This window comes from Perognathus longimembris, chromosome 10 (assembly GCF_023159225.1).
Source record: "Perognathus longimembris pacificus isolate PPM17 chromosome 10, ASM2315922v1, whole genome shotgun sequence".
Taxonomy (NCBI): Eukaryota; Metazoa; Chordata; class Mammalia; order Rodentia; family Heteromyidae; genus Perognathus; species Perognathus longimembris.
Window position 1 is genome coordinate 37,498,705 of NC_063170.1, and position 20,995 is coordinate 37,519,699.

At 41.6% G+C, this 20,995-nt stretch overlaps 2 protein-coding genes across 19 annotated transcripts in view; one reads left to right on the top strand and one right to left on the bottom strand.

Annotated features, from left to right (window-relative positions):
• The window catches only part of Pbrm1 (polybromo 1), a 112,989-nt gene extending 104,152 nt beyond the window's left edge, over positions 1-8,837 (top strand). For 11 of the 17 annotated variants that reach the window (XM_048355860.1, XM_048355844.1, XM_048355853.1 and 8 more), the window contains 4 exons: positions 2,893-3,048; positions 6,438-6,508; positions 6,633-6,849; positions 8,450-8,837. In XM_048355860.1, the coding sequence (XP_048211817.1) occupies positions 2,893-3,048; positions 6,438-6,508; positions 6,633-6,849; positions 8,450-8,622 (617 nt within the window). In that variant the 3' untranslated portion in view covers positions 8,623-8,837. The remainder of the gene's footprint in view (positions 1-2,892; positions 3,049-6,437; positions 6,509-6,632; positions 6,850-8,449) is intronic. The other 6 variants (XM_048355852.1, XM_048355857.1, XM_048355854.1 and 3 more) reach the window with 1 other exon arrangement.
• Positions 8,838-10,452: 1,615 nt separating this feature from the next.
• Smim4 (small integral membrane protein 4) lies at positions 10,453-20,956 on the bottom strand. Of its 2 annotated transcripts, none has more exons than XM_048355873.1 (3): positions 20,689-20,955; positions 17,214-17,301; positions 10,453-10,696 (listed from the first exon to the last, which is right to left on the bottom strand). In XM_048355873.1, the coding sequence occupies exons 1-3, from the start codon at positions 20,837-20,839 to the stop codon at positions 10,693-10,695; spliced, it is 243 nt and encodes an 80-aa protein (XP_048211830.1). In that variant the 5' UTR covers positions 20,840-20,955; the 3' UTR covers positions 10,453-10,692. The 2 variants fall into 2 exon arrangements, 1 of the variants encoding a protein (XP_048211830.1); XR_007212340.1 differs by lacking the exon at positions 10,453-10,696 and adding an exon at positions 16,798-16,939 and having other exon boundaries at positions 17,158-17,301; positions 20,689-20,956.
• Positions 20,957-20,995: the final 39 nt, after the last annotated feature.

Below are 20,995 nucleotides of genomic sequence, written 5' to 3' on the forward strand. Positions count from 1 at the left end.
GTCTTTAGGAAGTATTGATTTTCCTTCTTGTACTAGTATTCAGTTTGCCTTGTTCTGCTGCAGCCATCTTTAAAAGACTGACCATTTAAAAGGATTTTTGACAATTATAAATCCTTTCCTGGTCACCAATGTGCATGACTGCTAAATTTAAAAAAAAAGTCCTTATTCAATTCATTGTGCCCACTCTGTAATGCTTTTCTATTTAATTACATTAAACTGCATTTTCTGTTAGTATCCCAGTCACATATTAAACAAAAAGAAAGAAAATGATGAATGTGGTTTGCTTGTGTGTGTTGTCTCTGGTTCTGGTAGCCATAGTGAATTTGACTATTCTTGAGTTCAGTATTTGTCTGATATGTCTTCAGTGAGAAACCTGCATACCACCTCTCTGGCCCCAGCTTTGTAATCACCCCAAGTCTGATGAGATCTGTACAAGCCACCTATGATTTTTCTTAAATTGAGTAGTCTGACCTCCATTGCAGGGAGTCTAAGACAGTGTTGTTCAAGGCAGGTTTGTTGGGATGTTGTTTTTGCTTTTTAAGGAAGAGCAGTGTAGGATACTTTTCCATTGTCGCTCTTAACTTTTGTGATGGCAAGTTCTCAAATGCACTGTCGCTGAACTCACAGCAGTTGCACTCGCCAAAGCACTTGTGAATCATGGCTTTCAGTACTTTCAGTGTAACTGATGTTGATCTAACAAATTTCATAATCCGCCTGCTCTATTCCATGGCCCATTTTGGTTAATGGGGTTCAAGCGGTTTTAGAAATCAGGCCTTGAATGTGGGGACTTTGAAAGGTAGAATTCCTTCATTGATACTCTGTCCTGTTCTAATTGATGTGTGATATTGTGGCACTGTGCCCTTGACTGCAAAACCCAGGGACATATTAACAAAATGAAAATTTTAAAAACAGCAGCTGCAGCATTTTAGCTCCCTGTTGGGGAATAACATAGAGCTCTATGGTTGAGGATGGTGGACCCTCTAGAAAGCTCCTGCTCTTGTTACTGAGGGTGTGCTACCCGGACTTCTGGGTCATGGGAGTTAAGGCAAGCATTCTCTACAGTAACGGTCTTTGATCCACAGTGGGAACTTTGCAGCCAAGAGGATGATTTTTCATGGGTTTACAGGTTGCTTAGGGCCTGATTCTTAGCCTTGTTGCTGTCTGAGACCAGCTTTGCTTACAAGCATTGAAGCTCATTTGAACACATGTGACTGGGATAATAAATGCCAAAGTACAGTTTAATGAAGACAAGTGTCATGTCTTTCAGTGCTTAATAATTTAATCTTCAATCACAGCCCATGAAGGCTGCGTTCAGATGGGCTTTTGTAATTGAAAGCAAAGCCTCCTAACATTCTTACATTTCTTACATACTTCACCCCTAAAAGCTCAACCTGGTGTGTGGTTAAAAGGCAGTTTGGCAGCATTGGATGTCCTCATGTTTAAGATGATGGTGTCTGTTCAAAAGTAGTTTTTTTTTCCTCTAAATTCTCACTTCTTCCAAAAAACAAAACAAAACTTCATGCATTAAAGATACTGTTTCAGATTTGTTTCATCAACTAGGTAATTGTAACTTTTGCAGTCAGTTTAGATATGGAAGCAGAGTGAATTAGTCTCAGAGTTTTCAATAATGTCATCGATTTAAGAGGCTTGTACAATAGTCATGAACAGATAAATACCTTTCAAATCATTCTTCAGCAAAGTCAGAGAGGGGAAAATCTCAGCGTCTGGAGTTCTCCACATTCTCTCAGAATCCCTCTCCAAAGAATTTCTTTTCTTTCTTTCTTTTTTTTTTTTTAACAAAATAAGGTTTGGCACTAGTAATCTTCCCTTTGTGAAGTGCTAAAGTGACTATACTACAAAGGGAGCTTTAAGTTCTTATTCATCCTGATCGTTACAAATGCCTAAAAAGTCTTATTTTGTTTGTGTAAAAATAATGCCATGTGGTTTTAAAACTCTTTTCTTATTTATCGCCTCCTTTGCCAAAACTACTTATTGTTTAAACTCTTCCTTAGTCACCACATGTGTTGTTATATGAAGACTGAAAATAAAGGAATAAAAGCTTCTGCTCACAGAAATTCTGTACCTCAATTGAAATACCCCCTAGCAACTGAAGATGTATATGAGGACATTAATGAGCCTGACAGCAGTGACAAAAACTGACATTTTCTCATGTCAGCAGAGCCTGATTCTCCAGCCATTCCTCCTGAAGGCATGCATGAAAGTTTTATTGTGACCTGGGCTTTAGTTAGTTGATTGGGTGGGTTTGGATTTGTTTTTAAACTTACATTAGAAGATCTAAAGGTGAAACATCTTTTGCGATGGCTATTAGGAGCTCCTTCGCAGCTCAAACCCTACCTCGTGCCATTATTACCAGCAGTGGTGGGACTGGGAGAAATAGAAGCTTGAAAATTTCAAGCTGGAGAACCATGCTTTGTGATCAAGACTGCGTACCTCATTTCCCTCCATTCCAATTTCCCCTCTTGTGTACCCATGATAGACACGAGTATAAGCAGAGTAGAATGATGAGGCCTGTACTGTTCAGCTGTAGTTGTAGTTGCTCTGCTTGAACAGCTTGCAATAGTTTTGACCCTGGAAAGGCTGTTACTCAAACTTCTTCTTATGAAAACATGAAGCATATTTATTCCAATAAGAATAACTATGAAACTATGAACAATGATGTACTAAATACTAATTTATCCAGAAATGTTGGGTATTTATATTTGTAACTTTTTATTTTGTTCATTATTGCAACAAAATAATTGCACTAATTACCATTATATCATGCAGTACTAAGGGTGCTTTTTCATTGGTAGTGCATGGGGGGGAGTTGTTATTACTTAGCTCATGTTGCATGTTAATGATGCATGTCTGAAATTTGTTGTGTCCCTCAAGGCATGATGGGTGGCTATCCGCCAGGCCTTCCAACTTTGCAGGGCCCAGTTGATGGCCTTGTTAGCATGGGCAGCATGCAGCCACTTCACCCTGGGGGGCCTCCACCCCACCATCTTCCGCCAGGTGTGCCCGGCCTCCCGGGCATCCCACCACCGGGTAAGAACTTCATCTTCATTCACTCATTAATCTCATCTTGATATTCATTTTTTTTCTCCCTAAGCCAGTTGTTCTGGAAGGAAATATCTGTTGCCTATTCTGCCAGGCCTACCTCACTGAGAATTCAATGTGTTGAGTAGTGTTGAGTAGAAGGCTTATTATTAAGCACCTGTGCCCTTGTACACCTATCTGTCTAGCGACAGCATAGGGTACATGGCAAAGGTCAGATTCTGCCCAAGAGGGCAGAAAACATACTCCATAACCACTTATATAGTGTGATTTGTACTCATAAAGCCAAGTAGCTGAATTAAGTCTCTTAAATTGCTAGCTCAGAGTAATGTATTAAAAAATAGTACAGATTTTCCCTTAGTACATTTCTTCATCTGATGCAATTCTTATCTCATAGGGCCTTCAGTATATCTCTTCCTCCTTAAGCAGCCCATCTAAAGGTACTATAGAATAAATTATATAAAGCTCTTCAGAAATCCTTCACTCTGTCTTGGGAACAAAAAGGAGGGAGGGAGAGGTTTTGTATATCTAACTCCCATAAGTATGACATAGCCAGGTACCTGTGGCTCATGCCAGTAATCCTAGCTACTTAGGAGGCTGAGATCTGGAGGATTAGGGTTTGAAGCTAGCCCAAGTAGAAAAGTCTTTAAGACTCCACCTCCAAAATAACCAGAAAAAACTAGGACTGGAAGCCTGGTTCAAATGGTGGAGCACCATCTTAGCAAGCACAAAGCTCTGAATTCAAACAGATATAATATTAAGAACAGCCTAGCGTATCCTGCCTATAGACATGTTTATCTATCATCACAAGCTCACTTCTTTCATGTAGACATATATAAATGGAATCCAGAAATAGTTATATTCAGTTTCACTTCATAATGAATTATAAATTGAAATTTTATTCTAATGCCTATAGGAGCCAGGTGCTGGTGGCTCCCATCTATAATCCTAGAAACTCAGCTGAGGATTGTGGTTTTAAGCCATCCTGGGCAGGAGAGTCCATGAGACTTATCTCCAATTAACCACCAAAAAAGCCAGAAATTGAGTTGTGTCTCAAGAGGTAGAGTGCTGTGAGAAAAAAACAAAACAGGAACAGCACCCAGACCTTCAGTTCAAGCCCCAGGACTGGTATAAAAGAAAAGAAATATAGCTGAGCACTGGTGGCTCACACTTGTAATCCTAGCTACTCAGGAAGCTGAGATCTGAGGATTGTGGGTCAGCCAGCCCTGGCATGAAACTCTGTGAGACTCTTTTCTCCAATTGGCTCAAGTGGTAGAGCACTAGCCTTTAGCAAAAAAACTTAGGGAGAGTGCCCAGGCCCTGAGTTCAAGCCCCATGACGGGGGGGGGGGGGGGGGGCGGGAAGGGAGGGAGTGAGGGAGGGAAGAAGGAAGAGAGAGAAAAGAAACCTAAAGGAAAATCTCAAGTTTCCGTATTTGTTGCCATCATATGTAAGAGAACTAACTCTTGGCTATAATCTAGTTTTTAAGTGAGTTAGAGTAGTATTTGCTCCATTACTTAAAGTATCATCTAAGGAAACACTATATATACACACGTGTATGTGTATGTGTATATATACACCTAGATAAAATATGGATACAAACTAATCAAGTTGTCTTACAATAGCATTGGACCTACTGACCATAGAGTTTTGCAGAGTTCCAAACAATGCTTCAGAGAATGGACCTAGCAGTGTGTAGGGTGAACAAACCTGAAACTCCAGCTATACTTTTTTTAGAGTCTTGCTATATAATCCAGGCTGACCTTAAATTTATGGCTCTCTTGCCTTAGCCTCCTGAGTCGTGGAATCACAAACGTGCACCACTGCGCCTGACTGGCCAGCCATGTTTGCAGGGTGAATACTTGATTATAGAAACAGTAACTTGTTTGAATTGTAGTGGCAACAGGAATCAAATATAAAATAATTGTTCCTGTGTGGCAGGTAGACTTGCCCCTAGTTCTGTGTTCTCGTTCATTAGTATATGGTATTGTTGGTACAGTAAGATCATGTTGGACTTGACACCATCTACATGCAAGTAATACTCAATGGGAGCCCTGTCTAAGGCCAGTGGCCTCCAGTAGCAGCTGGTTTTTAGTGGGTGTTGGGACATAGTCATCTTCACTTCTCCCTCTCCCTCCTTCACATCCAAAATGACATTTGAAGGAAGCACAACATACATGGTCATATTTGGGGAATAGGGAAGGACTCTATTTTATGTGTGCATGCCTGTGTCTGGGCTGGTTTTGAGTAGCAATGGGTTCAGGGAGCACCGGTGCTGTCTCAGTTCATATGTTCACTGGCTGCCCCTGGCATTTTACTTGTAAATGAGGAAGCAGAGGAGTTTGCTGATTCATTTGTGCTGCCCTGCAAAGCAATGATATAGGCAACTTACAAGTTTAAGGGGGTAAGTGTACTAAAGTGATGGCCAGAGGCTACTGGTGTGTTGTTTTAGCAGTAGCTTATCCACCACCACCTTTTCATTCACAAGTAATCCTCAGGATCCTTTGTTGAACCAGATATATTTCTGAGTACTTGGAATTTTTTTTAAAAAAAAACAACCCTATTTTTTAACACAAGCTTATTTTTACTTACTCTGTCTCTAACAAATAAAAAGATATCTAATACTCCCTGGAAGTGGCATGTAACTACTCTGAATTTTAGAATACTGAGCTGTCTCTTAAGTTTCTATGAATTGAGTAACTCCTATACCTATTTCTGTGTTTTATTGGAATAACAAATGAATGGCCCTGAGATAAAAAGTCTCATATTAATCAGTTCATACCTGTGAGACAACAATTGGTCATGATCATTCATCAAGGGAGGTTTACTAAATTATTATCAGAGACATAACACATGAAGTCTTTCTCTGTTCCTTTATTATCTTTACACTTGGAACAACAGTAGCAAGGCTACTCCACTTCCACATCATTGAAGTATCCTTTATCTGCCAATATTAGTGACTCCAGGTAGAACCAGGTGCTGGTAACCTGCCAGAGAACAGCAGAGCAGTCTTCTGGCAGTCCTCAGTCAGAACAGCCTCCCCAGAGCTCAGTTAACTGTACTTTCACACCATTTCTCCTGTGTCCCTATCTTAGCACAGTGCTTACTGGTAAGCCATTCCCAGTGAAATTCAACACAAGCTCCAGTTGTAAGAGAATGTAGTACTTTGTAATCTTAGCTCACCTAGAGAAATACTAGAATTCCATGCAGTGTTCAGACCACTTCTAAAGCTTTTTATCCTGTTTGGAGCACTTAGGGTTCCTATCAACACTGAAGGACAAAGGTTGCATACCTTATAAATACCATTTCTTATCAGACAGTTATTTTTCAATCTGCTCAACCTGGATCTTCTAATTGTGCCATTACCTTCTGAATTATAGGTGTGATGAACCAAGGAGTGGCCCCTATGGTGGGGACTCCAGCTCCAGGTGGAGGTCCATATGGACAACAGGTAAGGTCCCCATCCTCAGTCCCAGTTTGGTTTTCTTAGGACTCAACACAAGTCTAGTCATCTTCCTTCTAGAACATATGTGACCTATCTTTTCGTCTTACCATGTGGTACTGTGCTCTTTCAGGTGGGAGTTTTAGGGCCTCCAGGACAGCAGGCACCACCTCCATATCCTAGCCCACACCCAGCTGGTCCACCTGTCATACAGCAGCCAACAACACCCATATTTGTGGCTCCCCCACCGAAGACCCAGCGGCTTCTCCACTCCGAGGCCTATCTGAAATACATTGAAGGACTCAGTGCTGAGTCCAACAGCATTAGCAAGTGGGACCAAACTTTGGCAGGTAAGAAGTATCCTTCCTATATTCTTTGTGACAGGGCTAATGGCTTGTAATCCTCGCTACTCAGGAGGCTGAGATTCTGGGGATTGCAGTTCTCAGCCAGCCCAGGAAGACAAAGCAGTGAGACTCTTATTTCCAGTTAACCAACAAAAAGCCAATAGAGGTGGTAGAGCGCCAGCAATAAGTGAAAAAGCTGAACACAAGAACATGAGGCCTTGAGTTCAAGCCTAGTACCAGCACAAGAAAAGTAAGACTTTGTAATTAATATACATTCTTCCTCTTGCTGCTGTTGGCTCTTTTTGTGTTTGTGTGTGTGTGTTTTCGGTATATGTGGTACTGAGGAATCGAACCCAGGGCTTCATGTATATGAGGCAAGCACTCTACCACTAGGCCATATTTCCAGCCCCTGCTGTTGGCTCTTGTACAACAAATATCCTTTTTTCTTTTTTTCCAAAGTAGTTAGAAGTATGGTTTATTAGTTTTATCAGCAAAAAAAGGAAGAAAGAGAAAAGCAAGGAAAGGAATTTATTTGGATATAGTCTACACCTAAAATGAATAATATTCAATAAATACTGTTTCATAGGGATTTTTTGTTTTGTGCTTGTCCTGGGGCTTGAACTCGGAGCCTAGGTACTGTCCCTGAACTCTTCTGCTCAAGGCTAGTTAGTGCTCTACCACCTGAGCCACACCTCTCCCTCTGGCTTTTTTTTTTTTTTTTTTAGTTAATTGGAGATAGCCTCACAGACTCTTTTGTCCAGGCTGGCTTCAAACCACAAGCCTCAGATCTCAGCCTCCTGAGTCACTAGGATTACAGGCATGAGCTACTAGCATCCAGCATACTTTATGTTGTAATATATCTATCGGCCCTTAAAACCTAGGGACAGGGGCTGGGAATATTGCCTAGTGGCAAGAGCGCTTGCCTCGTATACTTGAAGCCCTAGGTTCGATTCCCCAGTACCACATATACAGAAAATGGCCAGAAAATGGCGCTGTGACTCAAGTGGCAGAGTGCTAGCCTTGAGCAAAAAGAAGCCAAGGACTATTCAGGCCCTGAGTCCAAGGCCCAGGACTGGCAAAAAAAAAAAAAAAAGCGGGGCTGGGGATATGGCCTAGTGGCAAGAATGCTTGCCTTGTATACATGAGGCCCTGGGTTCGATTCCCCAGCACCACATATACAGAAAACGGCCAGAAGTGGCACTGTGGCTCAAGTGGCAGAGTGCTCGCCTTGAGCAAGAAGAAGCCAGGGACAGTGCTCAGGCCCTGAGTCCGAGGCCCAGGACTGGCCAAAAAAAAAAAAAAAACCTAGAGACAGTTTTGTCACCTTAAAATTCTAATTTTAGCCAGGCATTGTTAACTTACATCTGTAATCCTCGCTGCTCAGGGGGCTGAGATCTCAGGATTGTGATTTGAAGCCAGCCCAGGGAAGGAAAGTCAATGAGATTCTTACATCCAGTAAACCACCAGAAAACCAGAAGTAGTGCTGTAGCTCAAGAGCGCTAGCCTTGAGCTAATGAGCTCAGAGACAGTACCTAGGCCCAGAATTCAAGTCCTACAACCAACAAAAAAAAATCTAATTTTTGATTCTCTGCATTTTAATTTTCAGCTCGAAGACGGGATATTCATTTGTCAAAAGAACAGGAGAGCCGTCTACCCTCTCACTGGCTCAAAAGTAAAGGGGCCCATACTACCATGGCAGATGCCCTCTGGCGCCTGCGGGATTTGATGCTTCGAGACACCCTCAACATTCGCCAAGCATACAACCTAGAAAATGTTTAACACATCATTACGTTTCTTTTATAAGAAGCATAAAGAGTTGTGGAACAGTAGCCATTTTAGTTACTGGGGGTGGGGGGAAGGAACAAATGATGACAATTTTTATTGCATTTTACTGTACATCACAATGCCATTTTTATATAAGGACACTTTTAATAAGCTATTTCAATTTGGTTTTGTTATATTAAGTTGACTTTATCAAATACATAGATTTTTTTGCAATATGTTTCCTTTGTTTAAAACCAGTTTCATAATTGGTTATGTATGTAGACTTCTAGTTTTATCTTTTTACTTGTTGCCATGGGACTTAAACCATCAAAGGTTTTTTTTCTTGGCTTAGGGTTTGTTTTTTCCTTTTGTTTTGGGGGTTTTGTGATATATATATATGTATATATATGCATATATATATACATATATATGAACAAACAAATGAAAAAAGTTTACAGATTAGTTTAAGTTGACAATGAAATGTGAAGTTGGTCCTAGTTTACATCTTAGAGAGGGGAATATGTATGTACGTTTCACGTGCCTGAATATCTTAAGCCACTTTCTGCAAAGGCTATTTCTTACAGATAAAAGTGAAGTGCTTTCTTTGAAAGGTTGCTATTTAGATTATAGATATTTGACAGACATGGCACCTTTGCTCTATTAACTTAGAGGCTCTCTACAGAAATCTAGTCAGCACTATGCATTTATCTGCAGCTAGTGTATCTCCTAGAGAGCTAGAGGGAAAGCAGTTTTTCTTGTGCTGAGTTATAGATATCTGTGATGTCAGTGATTTTTGCAGAATATGTGCACAGACCTGAATTACATTTAGTATTGGCAGGTAATTCTAAAAGTACATTTGATCTGTTTATATTGAGTTTAGTTTATGCCTATACATGTTAGATTATCTGAAAGTTTAAATCTTTTACATTGAAAAACATTTGACATTCATCTTGAAGAAAGCATCAGGGTAAATTCATGGAGGTTTATTTTTAAGCATATCCCCTAACATAAAAGAGGGAGTATGTACTTAGATCTGAACTATATTGTGAGCTAATTGTGAAAGGGTAGATTGCCTGCATGCAAATGTTTTCTATTCTTTATTTCTTTATTTTCAGTTGTGGTATTTCTTTTTCCTTCCAAGTGTCATGGTTGTAATTTTCAACCAGAAATTGGATAGTTTCTAAAATATGTTTTAAAATTTATATTGTGCTTTTGAATTATAGAAGAGAATCATTATTTTAAGAAAACATTGACTAAAAAAAAGACCATTACAGATCCCAAACACCTGGAGATTTGGTGATTTTCTTACATAGCCCTAGAATAAACATTTGAAGCAGTATGATTCTCAGACAGTAGGAAACTACCAACATGGAACATTATTTCACTTGGTGATGGTCTCTGAAACTTGCTGTATTCTAGCAGAGTAGGTATGTTATAGTGTTTCCACTGCTGTTTGTCTGTTGAGAGAATATAACTTTCCAATGATACTTTTAATTCTTTTAATCTGTTCTAAATACCCACGTGTATAATTACCCTACTTAATAAATCATGAGGGCAAAGGAGTGGTACAAAATAGAGAAAAGTCTCTTGTATCTAGATACTTTAAATGCTGGAGGCCCTTGTAACTTGATTGCCACTAGTCAACCACTGGATCTCAATTGGCATCAAGCATTTGAAAGAATTTTAAATTTGCAGTATGCCAGTACCTATTGTTAACATGGAATCAGATAGAGCTCTACTAGTTACTGGTTATTTGGACCATTTATTCATCATGGAGTACATAATGCAATCAGATTCTTTTCTTTCTAGATATCCTTGAATTACACCAAAGAACCTGGAACTTAATTTTGGTTAAATTATTTATTTATTTCATGCATTCATTTTATTTCCCTTTTTAAGGTCTGGATGAGACTTTCTTGGAGAGCCTCTAAGAACTGTTCGCCATGGGCCATGGGGCACTGGAAGCCAGAGCACTTCTCCAGATTCCTTCCCATGTGCAGTGCAGTAGGAACCAGGAGCCAGGAACCAGGCAGAAGCTCTAAGGCAGTGCAGAACCAGCCCAGGGTGCTATTAGGCAGGCCCTAGTTAACTTAAAAGAAAAAAATATTTATTTTAGAATCATGTTTTTCTATATACTAACTTGGAGAATATCGATATTTAGGATAGGAGATTTAAGGTCAACCATTTTCAAAAAAAAAATCTGACAATAAGAAACTGTAAGTAAGCTTATACTTTTTTTTTTATTCCTCTCCTGTATTTTTAGGAACTGCAATGTGGCTTTATAAAACATAATGGCCTAAACGTTTCAAACTAAGTTCCTGTGGAGAATTTTGAGGGGATGGTCATAGATTTAAAATAGAATGTCAGCCAACTGGTTTTTAAAAGGCCTTTTTGTTTTATTTTCTTAACCTACCCTCCTCCTATGAGGTAGGATACTTATTATGTAACATCCCCAAATTGGTAATGGTGACTTTGAGTTTGAACATTTCCAGACCTGATTAAAACTTGCTTATTCTTATTTCTGTATTATCATCATCTGAGGTTTAAGTGGTAACTAGTCTTAAAACATGTATGTGTCATATGTTTGTTCTAAGGCTTTTTAATCCAAATAAAAACAGAGTTTGCAAAGTGATTTGGATTAACCAGGTTTGGTTGTTCTGTTAAAGCTGTGCAAGGTATTAGTTTTGAGCAAACTGAAGAGAACTTCTATAAGCCCTAATTTCATGTCATGAAGATATGGCTTCAGATTTAAGGACACCCCTCTGGTGGAGGTCAAAGTCAGTGTGCAAACCCCTGGTTGGGAGCCCAAATGTGTTACCATAGAATCTGAATATGGTAAAATGCAACCTAAAATCCCCTATACTTCTTAGGATTGGAAGCATGGCAGAACTGCAGGTTAAAAATTAAAAGGGCTAGGGGTATGGCTTAAGTAGTAGAGCCACTGCCAAGCAAGCTCAGGGCCCTAATTTCAAACCATAGTACTACCAAAAAGAAAAAAGAAAAGAAAAGCTGGTGGCTCATCCCTGTAATCGTAGCTACTCAGGAGGCTGAGATCTGAGGATTGCAGTATAAAGCCAAACCTAGGCAGGAAAGTCTTGTGAGACTCTATCTTCAACTAACCACCAGAAAACCAAAAGTGGTGCTGTGGCTCAAAGTGGTAGAGTGCTAGCTAGCCTTGAGCAAAAGAGCCTAGGGACAGCACCCAGGCTGAGTTCAAGCCCCATGACCAAAAAATAAATAAATAAATAGCAAAGTAGAGGACAAAAAATGAGGGAAATATGTCCTCTATTAGAACACAGGATAACTCACTTCAGATAGGTCCTCTGTGGCTAGAGGAAAAAGATGGCTGAAGTGTATCTCTAAATGTTACCATACTTTTAATAGAAAATGTTGGTAAAAGATTAACCAAATGTTTTCCTCTAATATCACTTTGCAAATCCCTGTGTTTCTGTTCTGAGAATCTAGGACTGTACTTCCATCTGTGTCCATGAGTGTCACTGATGTATAAACATACCAGCTGATCACTGTGAGAAGTAGTTCTCTTTTCTTTTTCAATTTGGAAGTATAATTCAGCTAATGAAAGTTCAATACTGAACAAAGTATGACACTGACTTTTTCCTGTTTTGAGTTTTATGTAGTATTCATGTCTTAAAAGATTGCACATAAATGTGGCAGGATATCTTAGATTTAGTATGTGTGAAGTCTAAGCACTGATAGTGCTTTATTAGGAGAAAAATTGCTTTGGAAAGCACATAGTCCAAAAGTTCATTTTATTGAAGGGTAACTCAGTGTGAAAATCTTAAATGTACAAAAGAGGAGCTGGGAATATGGCCTAGTGGTAGAGTACTTACCTGGCATATATGAAGTCCTGGGTTTGATTCCTCAGCACCACATAAACAGAAAAAGCCAGAAGTGGCGTTGTGGCTCAAGTGGTAGAGTGCTAGCCTTGAGTAAAAAGAAGCCAGGGACAGTGCTCAGCCCGAGTTCAAGCCCCAGGACTAGAAAAAAAAATTAAATGTACAAAAGAGCTATGAGCACTAGTGGCTCACGCGTACAGTCCTAGCTTCTTAGGAGGCTGAGATGTGAGAGCCAAGATGCAAAGCCAGCCTAGGCAGACAAATCCAAGAGATTCTTATCTCCAGTTAGCCAGCAAGAGCTGGAGATGGAGATGTGGGTCAAGTGGTAGAACACTGAGCAAGAAACCTAGCAAGAGTCAGAGGCCCAGAGTTCAAGTCCAATACTGGCACCAAGAAAAAAATAAAAACTCATGTGATTTAACATCATGATTTAGGTAACACTCACAAAATGGACCTGCTAGTTGGACTAATAGCCTTGCTATCATTTGTCACTTATGCAGTAACCTCAATTCAAGTGATAAAAGGAAAGAGCTCCAAAGCCTGTGGGTTTTTTTTCCAGCACCACAGTGGAAATAGATTTCTAGCAATAAATGCTAAGTAAGCACACATCATTCTAAAATCACTGGGTTTTTGTTTGGTTTCTTTTTTTTTTAAATGCTAGTACTGGGGCTTGACCTATTAAGGGTAGAGCTCTTGTCCTCTACTTTGCTCAGGGCTGAGCCACTTTTAAAACAAAAACAAGTCTTGGATTTTTCTACCCCCACTGGCTTTGAACCTGGATCCTGAGATCTAGCCTCCTGAGTATCTAAGATTATAGGTATGAGCCACCAGTTCCTAGCTCTATTATAGCTTTAAAGTTTAAGTTTTTGCCCTGTAGTTGACACTAGGGGGCGATGCAATACTGTAATCAGGATTATGACCTTTAAATTCCTTAGAGTTGAAGCATCTAAGTTAGTGTCACATTCCTAGTTGGATGGTTATGAAAGGACTTTTTCCAAGAGTCATTCCTGGGGAAATGTGGCTCAGTGGTACCCAGGTCCCTGGGTTTAACGCCTAGCATTGAAAAAAGAAAACTTTTGGAGGAAGTTTAAAGCAGAAGTGCTGGGGTTGGGAATATGGCCAGTGGTAGAATATGGCCTTATCTCGTATACGTGAAGCCCTGGATTTGATTCCTTAGCACCACATATATAGGGAAAGCCAAAAGGGGCACTGTGGCTCAAGTGGTAGAGTGCTAATGAGCAGAAAGAAGCCAGGGACAGGGCTCAGGCCCTGAGTTCAAGGCCCAGGACTGGCCCCCCAAAAAAAAGATGTGCTCTGAAAGTGTATCTCACATTAAATATAAAAACTGCTAGTCTTATTTGCTTTAAAGTCAGATGTTATCCTATCAGTTTGCCATGGTGGCACACACCTGTAATCACTGCTACTTGGCAAATGAAGGCAGGACCTTGGCAAATTTTGTGAAACTCCATCTCAAAGATGAAAAACAAATGAGTTGATAATATGGTCAAATGGTAGAATGTGTGAGTGCAAAGCCCTGGACTTAATCTCCAGTACTGAAGAAAAAACAAAACGTTACATTACACTGCCATTTTCTAACTTGTCCTTTTAATGTAATTCTGATGGGGAAAATGGGGATGGGGAGGGATGGTAGAGGGTGCCCTAGGGAATAACACAGAATTTAGAGGCAGCAGGGGGGTTGTCCAGGGAAGAAATCACAACAGGTACAGATGCTGGCTAGTAATTTTACTGGCATTTACTATTAATAAAAGGCATGGCATATTCTGTGTATCAAAACACTTCAGGGGGTCTGGGAATGCGGCCTAGTGGCAAGAGTGCTTGCCTTGTATACATGAAGCCCTGGGTTCGATTCCTTAGCACCACATATATAGAATAGGCCAGAAGTGGCACTGTGGCTCAGGTGGTAGAGTGCTAGCCTTGAGCAAAAAGAAGCCAGGGACAGTGCTCAGCCAGCCCCTGAGTTCAAGCCCCAGGACTGGCCAAAAAAAAAAAAAAAAAACTTCCATTTCTAAAACTAGGAATGTGTGAACTCACAAAATGTGGTGATATAGCCAGGCACCAGGGGCTCCACACCTGTAATCCTAGCTACTCAGGAAGCTGAGATCTGAGGATCACAGTTAGAAGCCAGCCTGAGCAGAAAAGTCCATGAGATTCTCCAATTAACCACAGAAAAGCTGGAAGTGATGCAGTGGCTCAAGTAGGAGAGTGATAGCCATGAGCAAGAAAGCTCAGTGGTCCAGGCCCTGAATTTAAGCTCCACAATCAGCACCAGATTTTTTTTTTAAGTATATAACTGAGAATGGTATCTACTTATGCAGCAGTCTAATCACTACAGTGTCTCTAAGATTGTTTACAACTTTAGACAAGTGGGCCTACTATGTAGCACCTCGTGGTTTTGTCTGTCATTGCTGGCCTTAACACCTAAGCCGCCTCTTAACATTGAGCTGAACTTGCTGTTGTTAATGCTTTGATGAAATGTGAGTAACCATTGGCTCTCTATTTACATTGAATTGGTCCTAACACTGATGGACAAACAGATTAAGAAAAAGTCTAGAAATATTTAGAAGACACGTTTATGGCAGATATAACTAACTTGGAGATTCCTGTGGCCTTAAGCATCAGCTTACTTATTTCTTCCCCACTAGTGAAATCTACTACCATGGAATTTAGGGTGTTTTCTGTGCCATTCTTGGGGCTTGCACTCAGGGCCTGGGTGCTGTCCCTGAACTTGTATGCCCAAGGCTGGCATTCTGCCAGTTAAGCCATAGCTCTACTACTGGCTTTTTTGGTTGTTTTGTTTTGTTTTTTTTTGCCAGTCCTGGGGCTAGAACTCAGGGCCTGAGTACTGTCCCTGGCTTCTTTTTGCTCAAGGCTAGCACTCTACTACTTGAGCCACAGCGCCACTTCCAGCTCTTTTTCTATATATGTGGTGCTGAGGAATTGAACCTAGGGCTTCATGTATACAAGGCGAGCACTTTACCACTAGGCCATATTCCCAACCCATGGCTTTTTTGGTTGTTAAGGAGATGAGAGTCTCACAGACCTTTCTGCCCGAGTTGGCTTTGAACCTCAATCCGCAGATCTAGGGCTACAGGTGTGAGCCCAGCATCTGGCTTAGTCTTCTTTAGAATGTATATATTTTCTTGTTTGAAAACATGTTGGATATGGTTATCCAAGCATGTAAAAATGCCTTTGCTTTTGTACCAGTGACCTAAACTTGGGTTGAGTCAAATTGCCACATAGACGCTTTCCACTCTGCAGATAAACTTATAGTTGTCTTTAGCAGCATTTTCATCATAAAAGGGTATGAATCATAGAGTTCCTACCCATTTATGCAAGGGAGTTCGCAAGAGAGCTAGCATGTTCAATGTGGTCTGTCAGGAATTGCCACAACCCTAACAAGAAGTTTATGGGCTGGTAACAGGCAGAAATATAATTGTGCAAATATCTTAGTGTAGGTGATTTTGCAAAGGGTTACTTGTTTAAAGAACAGGTCTCATGTCTATGATGTAGTTTGAATTCTGAAAAAAGAAAGAAAGAAAAGCCAGGTGCCAGTGGCTCATACCTGTAAACCTAAGTAACTTAGGAGGCTGAGATCTGAGGATTGTGGTTCAGAGCCAGCTCTAGCAGAAAAGTCTGTGAGATTTTCTCCAAAGTGATAGAATTTGAGCAAAAACAACTCAGGGACAGCACCCAGGCCCTGAGTTCAAGCTCTACAACCAACAAGGAAAGGAGGAAAGGTTACCACTTGCTGCCTTAAACAGAAGCCAGGTATAGTGGATTCTGTCTCTGATCCTAACTACTGGGAAGGCTGAGATTGGGAGGATCACAGTAGGAAGCCAGCTCAGGCAAGAAGTTCCTAAAACCATATCTCAGTCCAATAAAAAGCTGCACAAGGTGAGTCCCACTTCTCATCCCAGCTATGGGAAAAGTATAGATAATAAGACTAGTTTAGGCCAACTAGGCAAAAAGCCAGACTATTTTAAAAAATAAAGCCAGGGCTGGGGATATGGCCTAGTGGCAAGAGTGCCTGCCTCCTATACATGAGGCCCTGGGTTCAATTCCCCAGCACCACATATACAGAAAATGGCCAGAGGGGGCGCTGTGGCTCAAGTGGCAGAGTGCTAGCCTTGAGCAAAAAGAAGCCAGGGACAGTGCTCAGCCCCTGAGTCCAAGCCCCAGGACTGGCACAAAAAAAAAAAAGTAAATAAATAAATAAAAATAAAGCCAAAAAAGTTAGGAGTGTAGCTCAAGTGGTTGAACACCTATCTAGCAAGCACAAGATCCTAAGTTCAAACCACAGTACTGCCCAAAATAACTAAATAGATCCATTGAGTGTAAATGGAGTAATTTTCTGACAAGTACTTTCCAACACTGAGTTTGGCAGAGATGGCAAAACTGAAAAGTCACTGTAAAGGCAGTTCTTGGAGTAATGTGCAGATGCTAGACAAGAACAACTGTGAAGGGCTGGGGATATATGGCCTAGTGGCAAGAGAGCTTGCCTCGTATACTTGAGGCCCTGGGTTCGATTCCCCAGCACCACATATACAGAAAACGGCCAAAAGTGGCGCTGTGGCTCAAGTGGCAGAGTGCTAGCCTTGAGCAAAAAGGAAGCCAGGGACAGTGCTCAGGCCCTGAGTCCAAGGCCCAGGACTGGCCAAAAAAAAAAGAACAACTGTGAAGAGTACATTCCTAAAAGAGCTGAAGCCAGTAATGAAAATTCATATTCACTTTATTGGCTGCTGAAGTTCAGTCTCTGATGCTTCTTCCAGCCTTCTCTGATATTGTCTTTCTGAGGCTTTTCTACGGTAGACATCATCTGTATCAAACAAAAATTTTGCTTAGATTTTCAGGAAACATGAATTTTATAATATAATCAATTCAACCAATAGGCTTAACTCTGTCACCTATTTCTGGATCTCAATAGAATGTTTAATCCAAGGGCAAAACAGACTTAAAACTAGTTGAATGAATACTATTTACTGGAGTTCTAGACTTTAGCAGAAACATCCTGACACACCTCTTGGTAATGTTTTCAGCATTCCCTTACTTCTCATGATTTCTATTTTCTCTGAAATAATAATGGGGGCTGGGAAATGTGGCTTAGTGGTAGAGTGCTTGCCCAGCATGCATGAAGCCCTAGGGTGTTTGACTCCTCAGTACAACATAAACAGAAAAAACTGGAAGTGGTGCTGTGGCTCAAGGGGTAGTGCTAGCCTTGAGCACAGATAGGCTTAGGGACAGCATTTGGGCCCTGAGGTCAAGCCCAGGACCAGCAACATCATCATCATCATCATCATCATCATCATCATCATCATCATCATCATTATGCTTAATGGAAACTTGGCCCCTCAAAGGCACTTGATGCCCTGAAGCGATCTGCTGGCTCCCTTTTCCATACTCCAAAACATCAGTCAGCATAAGGAAGGAAAGTCAGTTTCCTTCTCAGCTGTTCCTTAGACTGTTGATTGCTATCTTTGTTTTTTGGTTTGTTTTTTTTTTAATGCTCTTGCTTTTTAGGTCATGTGTCTGTGTGTCTGTCTGTCTGTATATGCATACACATGCTATTTCTTTTTTTTCTTTTTTTTTTTTTTTTGGCCCATGAGTAGTTAGTGCTCTATCACCTGAGCCACAGCTCCACTCCCAGCTTTTTGGTCTCACTTTCCTGCTGGAGCTAGCTCTGAACCACAATCTAAGTAGCAAGGACTACAGGTATGAGCCATCAGCACCTGGCTCTTACTTTCTTACTGGATTTTGAATTCAGAGACACTCTGCCACCAGGGTTATGCTCCCAGTCCCTCTTCCTTTAAAAATTCTTCAGGGCCTGTGCCATTTGACAATCACTCTCCTCCTGGGCTGGTGCCTGCTCTCTATCACCCATTTTATCACTGAAAAACACTAGACTCTTGCTCTGGCTCCTTGCATCCTGTGCCTTCAGTCAGGAAGCTGTCTTCTTCAGTCATTTGTTCTAGGGAAGGAATTGTGCTTAAACCACAACCTCTCTACGCTTCCAGCCTTGGAGTTGATCAACTTCTGTCCCAGGTCCTTGGCTCTTGGTCTTTCCTTAATCTCGCTCGCTCTCTCTCTCTCTCTTTTTTTTTGGGGGGGGGGCAAACTAGGTGATTTTCCTTCAGTCATCAATATCTTGACTTCTACACACACCACAAACTCTCAAAACTCCTAGCCAGAGATTAATTCAACTTTCTACTCCATGCTTCTTGGTGGCAGTACCTGAGTCCATGTCTGGAAATCAAGTTTTCTCAATCAAGACCCTCACCCTTCTTTACTCACCCCTGAATGGCCATGAACTCTTTCTACATAGAAGTTACTATAATGAACTCTCAGCTAATTCCCAAGGTTACTCCCATCTTCCTAGGAACATATCCCCCCTTCAATGAGGGTTATCTTCACAGACTCAAATTTAACTTCATATCTATGAAAACCTTGGTGTCCCTACTTCCTTCTCTGACCACTCAAGTCATTTTAAAATGATTGGCTGTCAACAGTTACCTGTGAATGGTACAGAAACCATGTTTCTAATCCACATCAGTCTCCTGAGCTTGAGATCTGTAAATTATCTCCACCTTAGCATGGCCTGAATGGAGCCCAAGGTCACCCTGTCTAAGCTCTCCAACTTCAGAGAGGTAGCACCCATATTCCATCTCCATCATCAAGCTTTGTCAACATTACCCCTGGGCTATCAACACCATCCACTTCTTAGCATCCTTCTGCCTCCAACCTAGACACTAGCCTATCTCAAATTGGCAAGCCCAGACTCTATTCCTACCAATCTCTCCACATAAGCCCCTTCAAACCCTTCAGTCTTGCTCACCAATCCCACTGTGGCCGTGTAGGTTCCTTTCTAACCACTTAACCCCCTGGCTTTCACCACCTACTTCCATCCCTCTGCACCCACAACAAGGCCTCCAGGTTTGCCACAAGGGCACAAAAAGTTCAGACACTCCCACCTGGTTGACTCTGCAAAGCCTGTTTTATATGGTAGCTTTTTCCAAAAGTTTTCCTTCTAGTCCAGTGAGATGCTCACCCAGGATTCCCTGAGCATCTCATTCAGGTACACCCTAGCTCCAGCGGTAATTTTATGATCTGTCTTTCCCATGAGCTCTTCCAGAGTGGAGACCTGCTTTCTTCACTAGATCCTCTCCTGGGTGATCTTTAAATACTGATGAACTGGTCAGAGGCAGTGGCACACTTCTGTAATCCCAGTTACTGGGGAGGTAGAGATGGGAAGGACTGTAGTTTGAGTCTACTCTGGACAAAAGTTATAGAGATCCCCAATCAACAACAAAATTGAGTGTAGTGCCTAATCGCAGTTTCTCAGGAGGCTTAAGTAGAAGGATCAGTGTGGGGCTACCTGGGCAAAAAAAAAAAAAAAAAAAAAAAGACAACCTGAAATATAAAGCACAAAGGACTGGGGGAATGGCTTAAATGGTAGAGTGCTAATGTCCTTGAGTTCAAACCCCAGCACCACACATCCATCAATGCATACTGTTGATGAATAATGAACGGAAGGAAGTACTAACCTAACAACTTAAAAATGAAAGTTGGCAGTTCACAAGTGAGTGTTTCAGTAAAGTGGCAAAACAAAATGGTCTAGGGGCTGAGACATCTTGAAAAGGATTTGGCCTGTCCAGAAGTAGTGCCCAGCAAAGAAATGCCAGGTGGTGTTTTCGCAGTGGTGGGCATCTGATCCAAGCCAAAGACCTGACCCGGTGATGGCTCCGTAAAGACATTTGGCATATTTAGCCAAGTCGGGCAGGCCAGGGCCCTCCAAGGCTTGGGACAATGAACTTGGAGAGGGCAGGCCAGTTAACAGGGATTTATTTCTATGAATCTTCAGGATCCACCCCTCTGTTATAGTAATGTTCTTCCTTAGTCCCAAACACTGTCACAGGCAGGCTTGAGAGGAGGGCAGCCTGAGACTCTGGATACAAGTCCTCCAAGTGTAGGGAAAGTGACAATGCTGGACACCACTGTGCGCGGTGAAGAGCCCAGTGGACCTATGGCCAGAGTTGAATCAATACTGGCAAAGTGAATGGAAGTGCACTTGTCCTTCAACCATAGTTTTAAAAGCAACTTGGCGCTGAAGGAAATCAGCAGCCTGCAATCTAATGCCCTCAAGGGAAACGGATCCCTGCTGGTCGTACTTTCCTGAAAGGAAACGGAGGTGTACTGCACCCTCACTTACAGAAAGTCTCCTGGCCCACACGCACTTTAATCATGATCCACTCCATTGTTCCTCCCAGGACAAAAAAGAAGGGCAGGAACCTGTAGATGCCGAGTCGCTGCTTCCCCGGCACTCGCTGCAGAATTCGCCTCACCTGGGCTCTGGAGAACATGCTCGGCTGAAGTCGTGGAAAGGGTAAAGCGGTACTCGCGCGTCTGGAGTGCCCAAGCGTAGACAAGACCGTCCTACACGTCCTCACCGCGCTCCGCGGCCGGGCCTAGCAACAAACACTTCCGCACGCCACAGCCGGAAGTCGACCTCGGGTTCC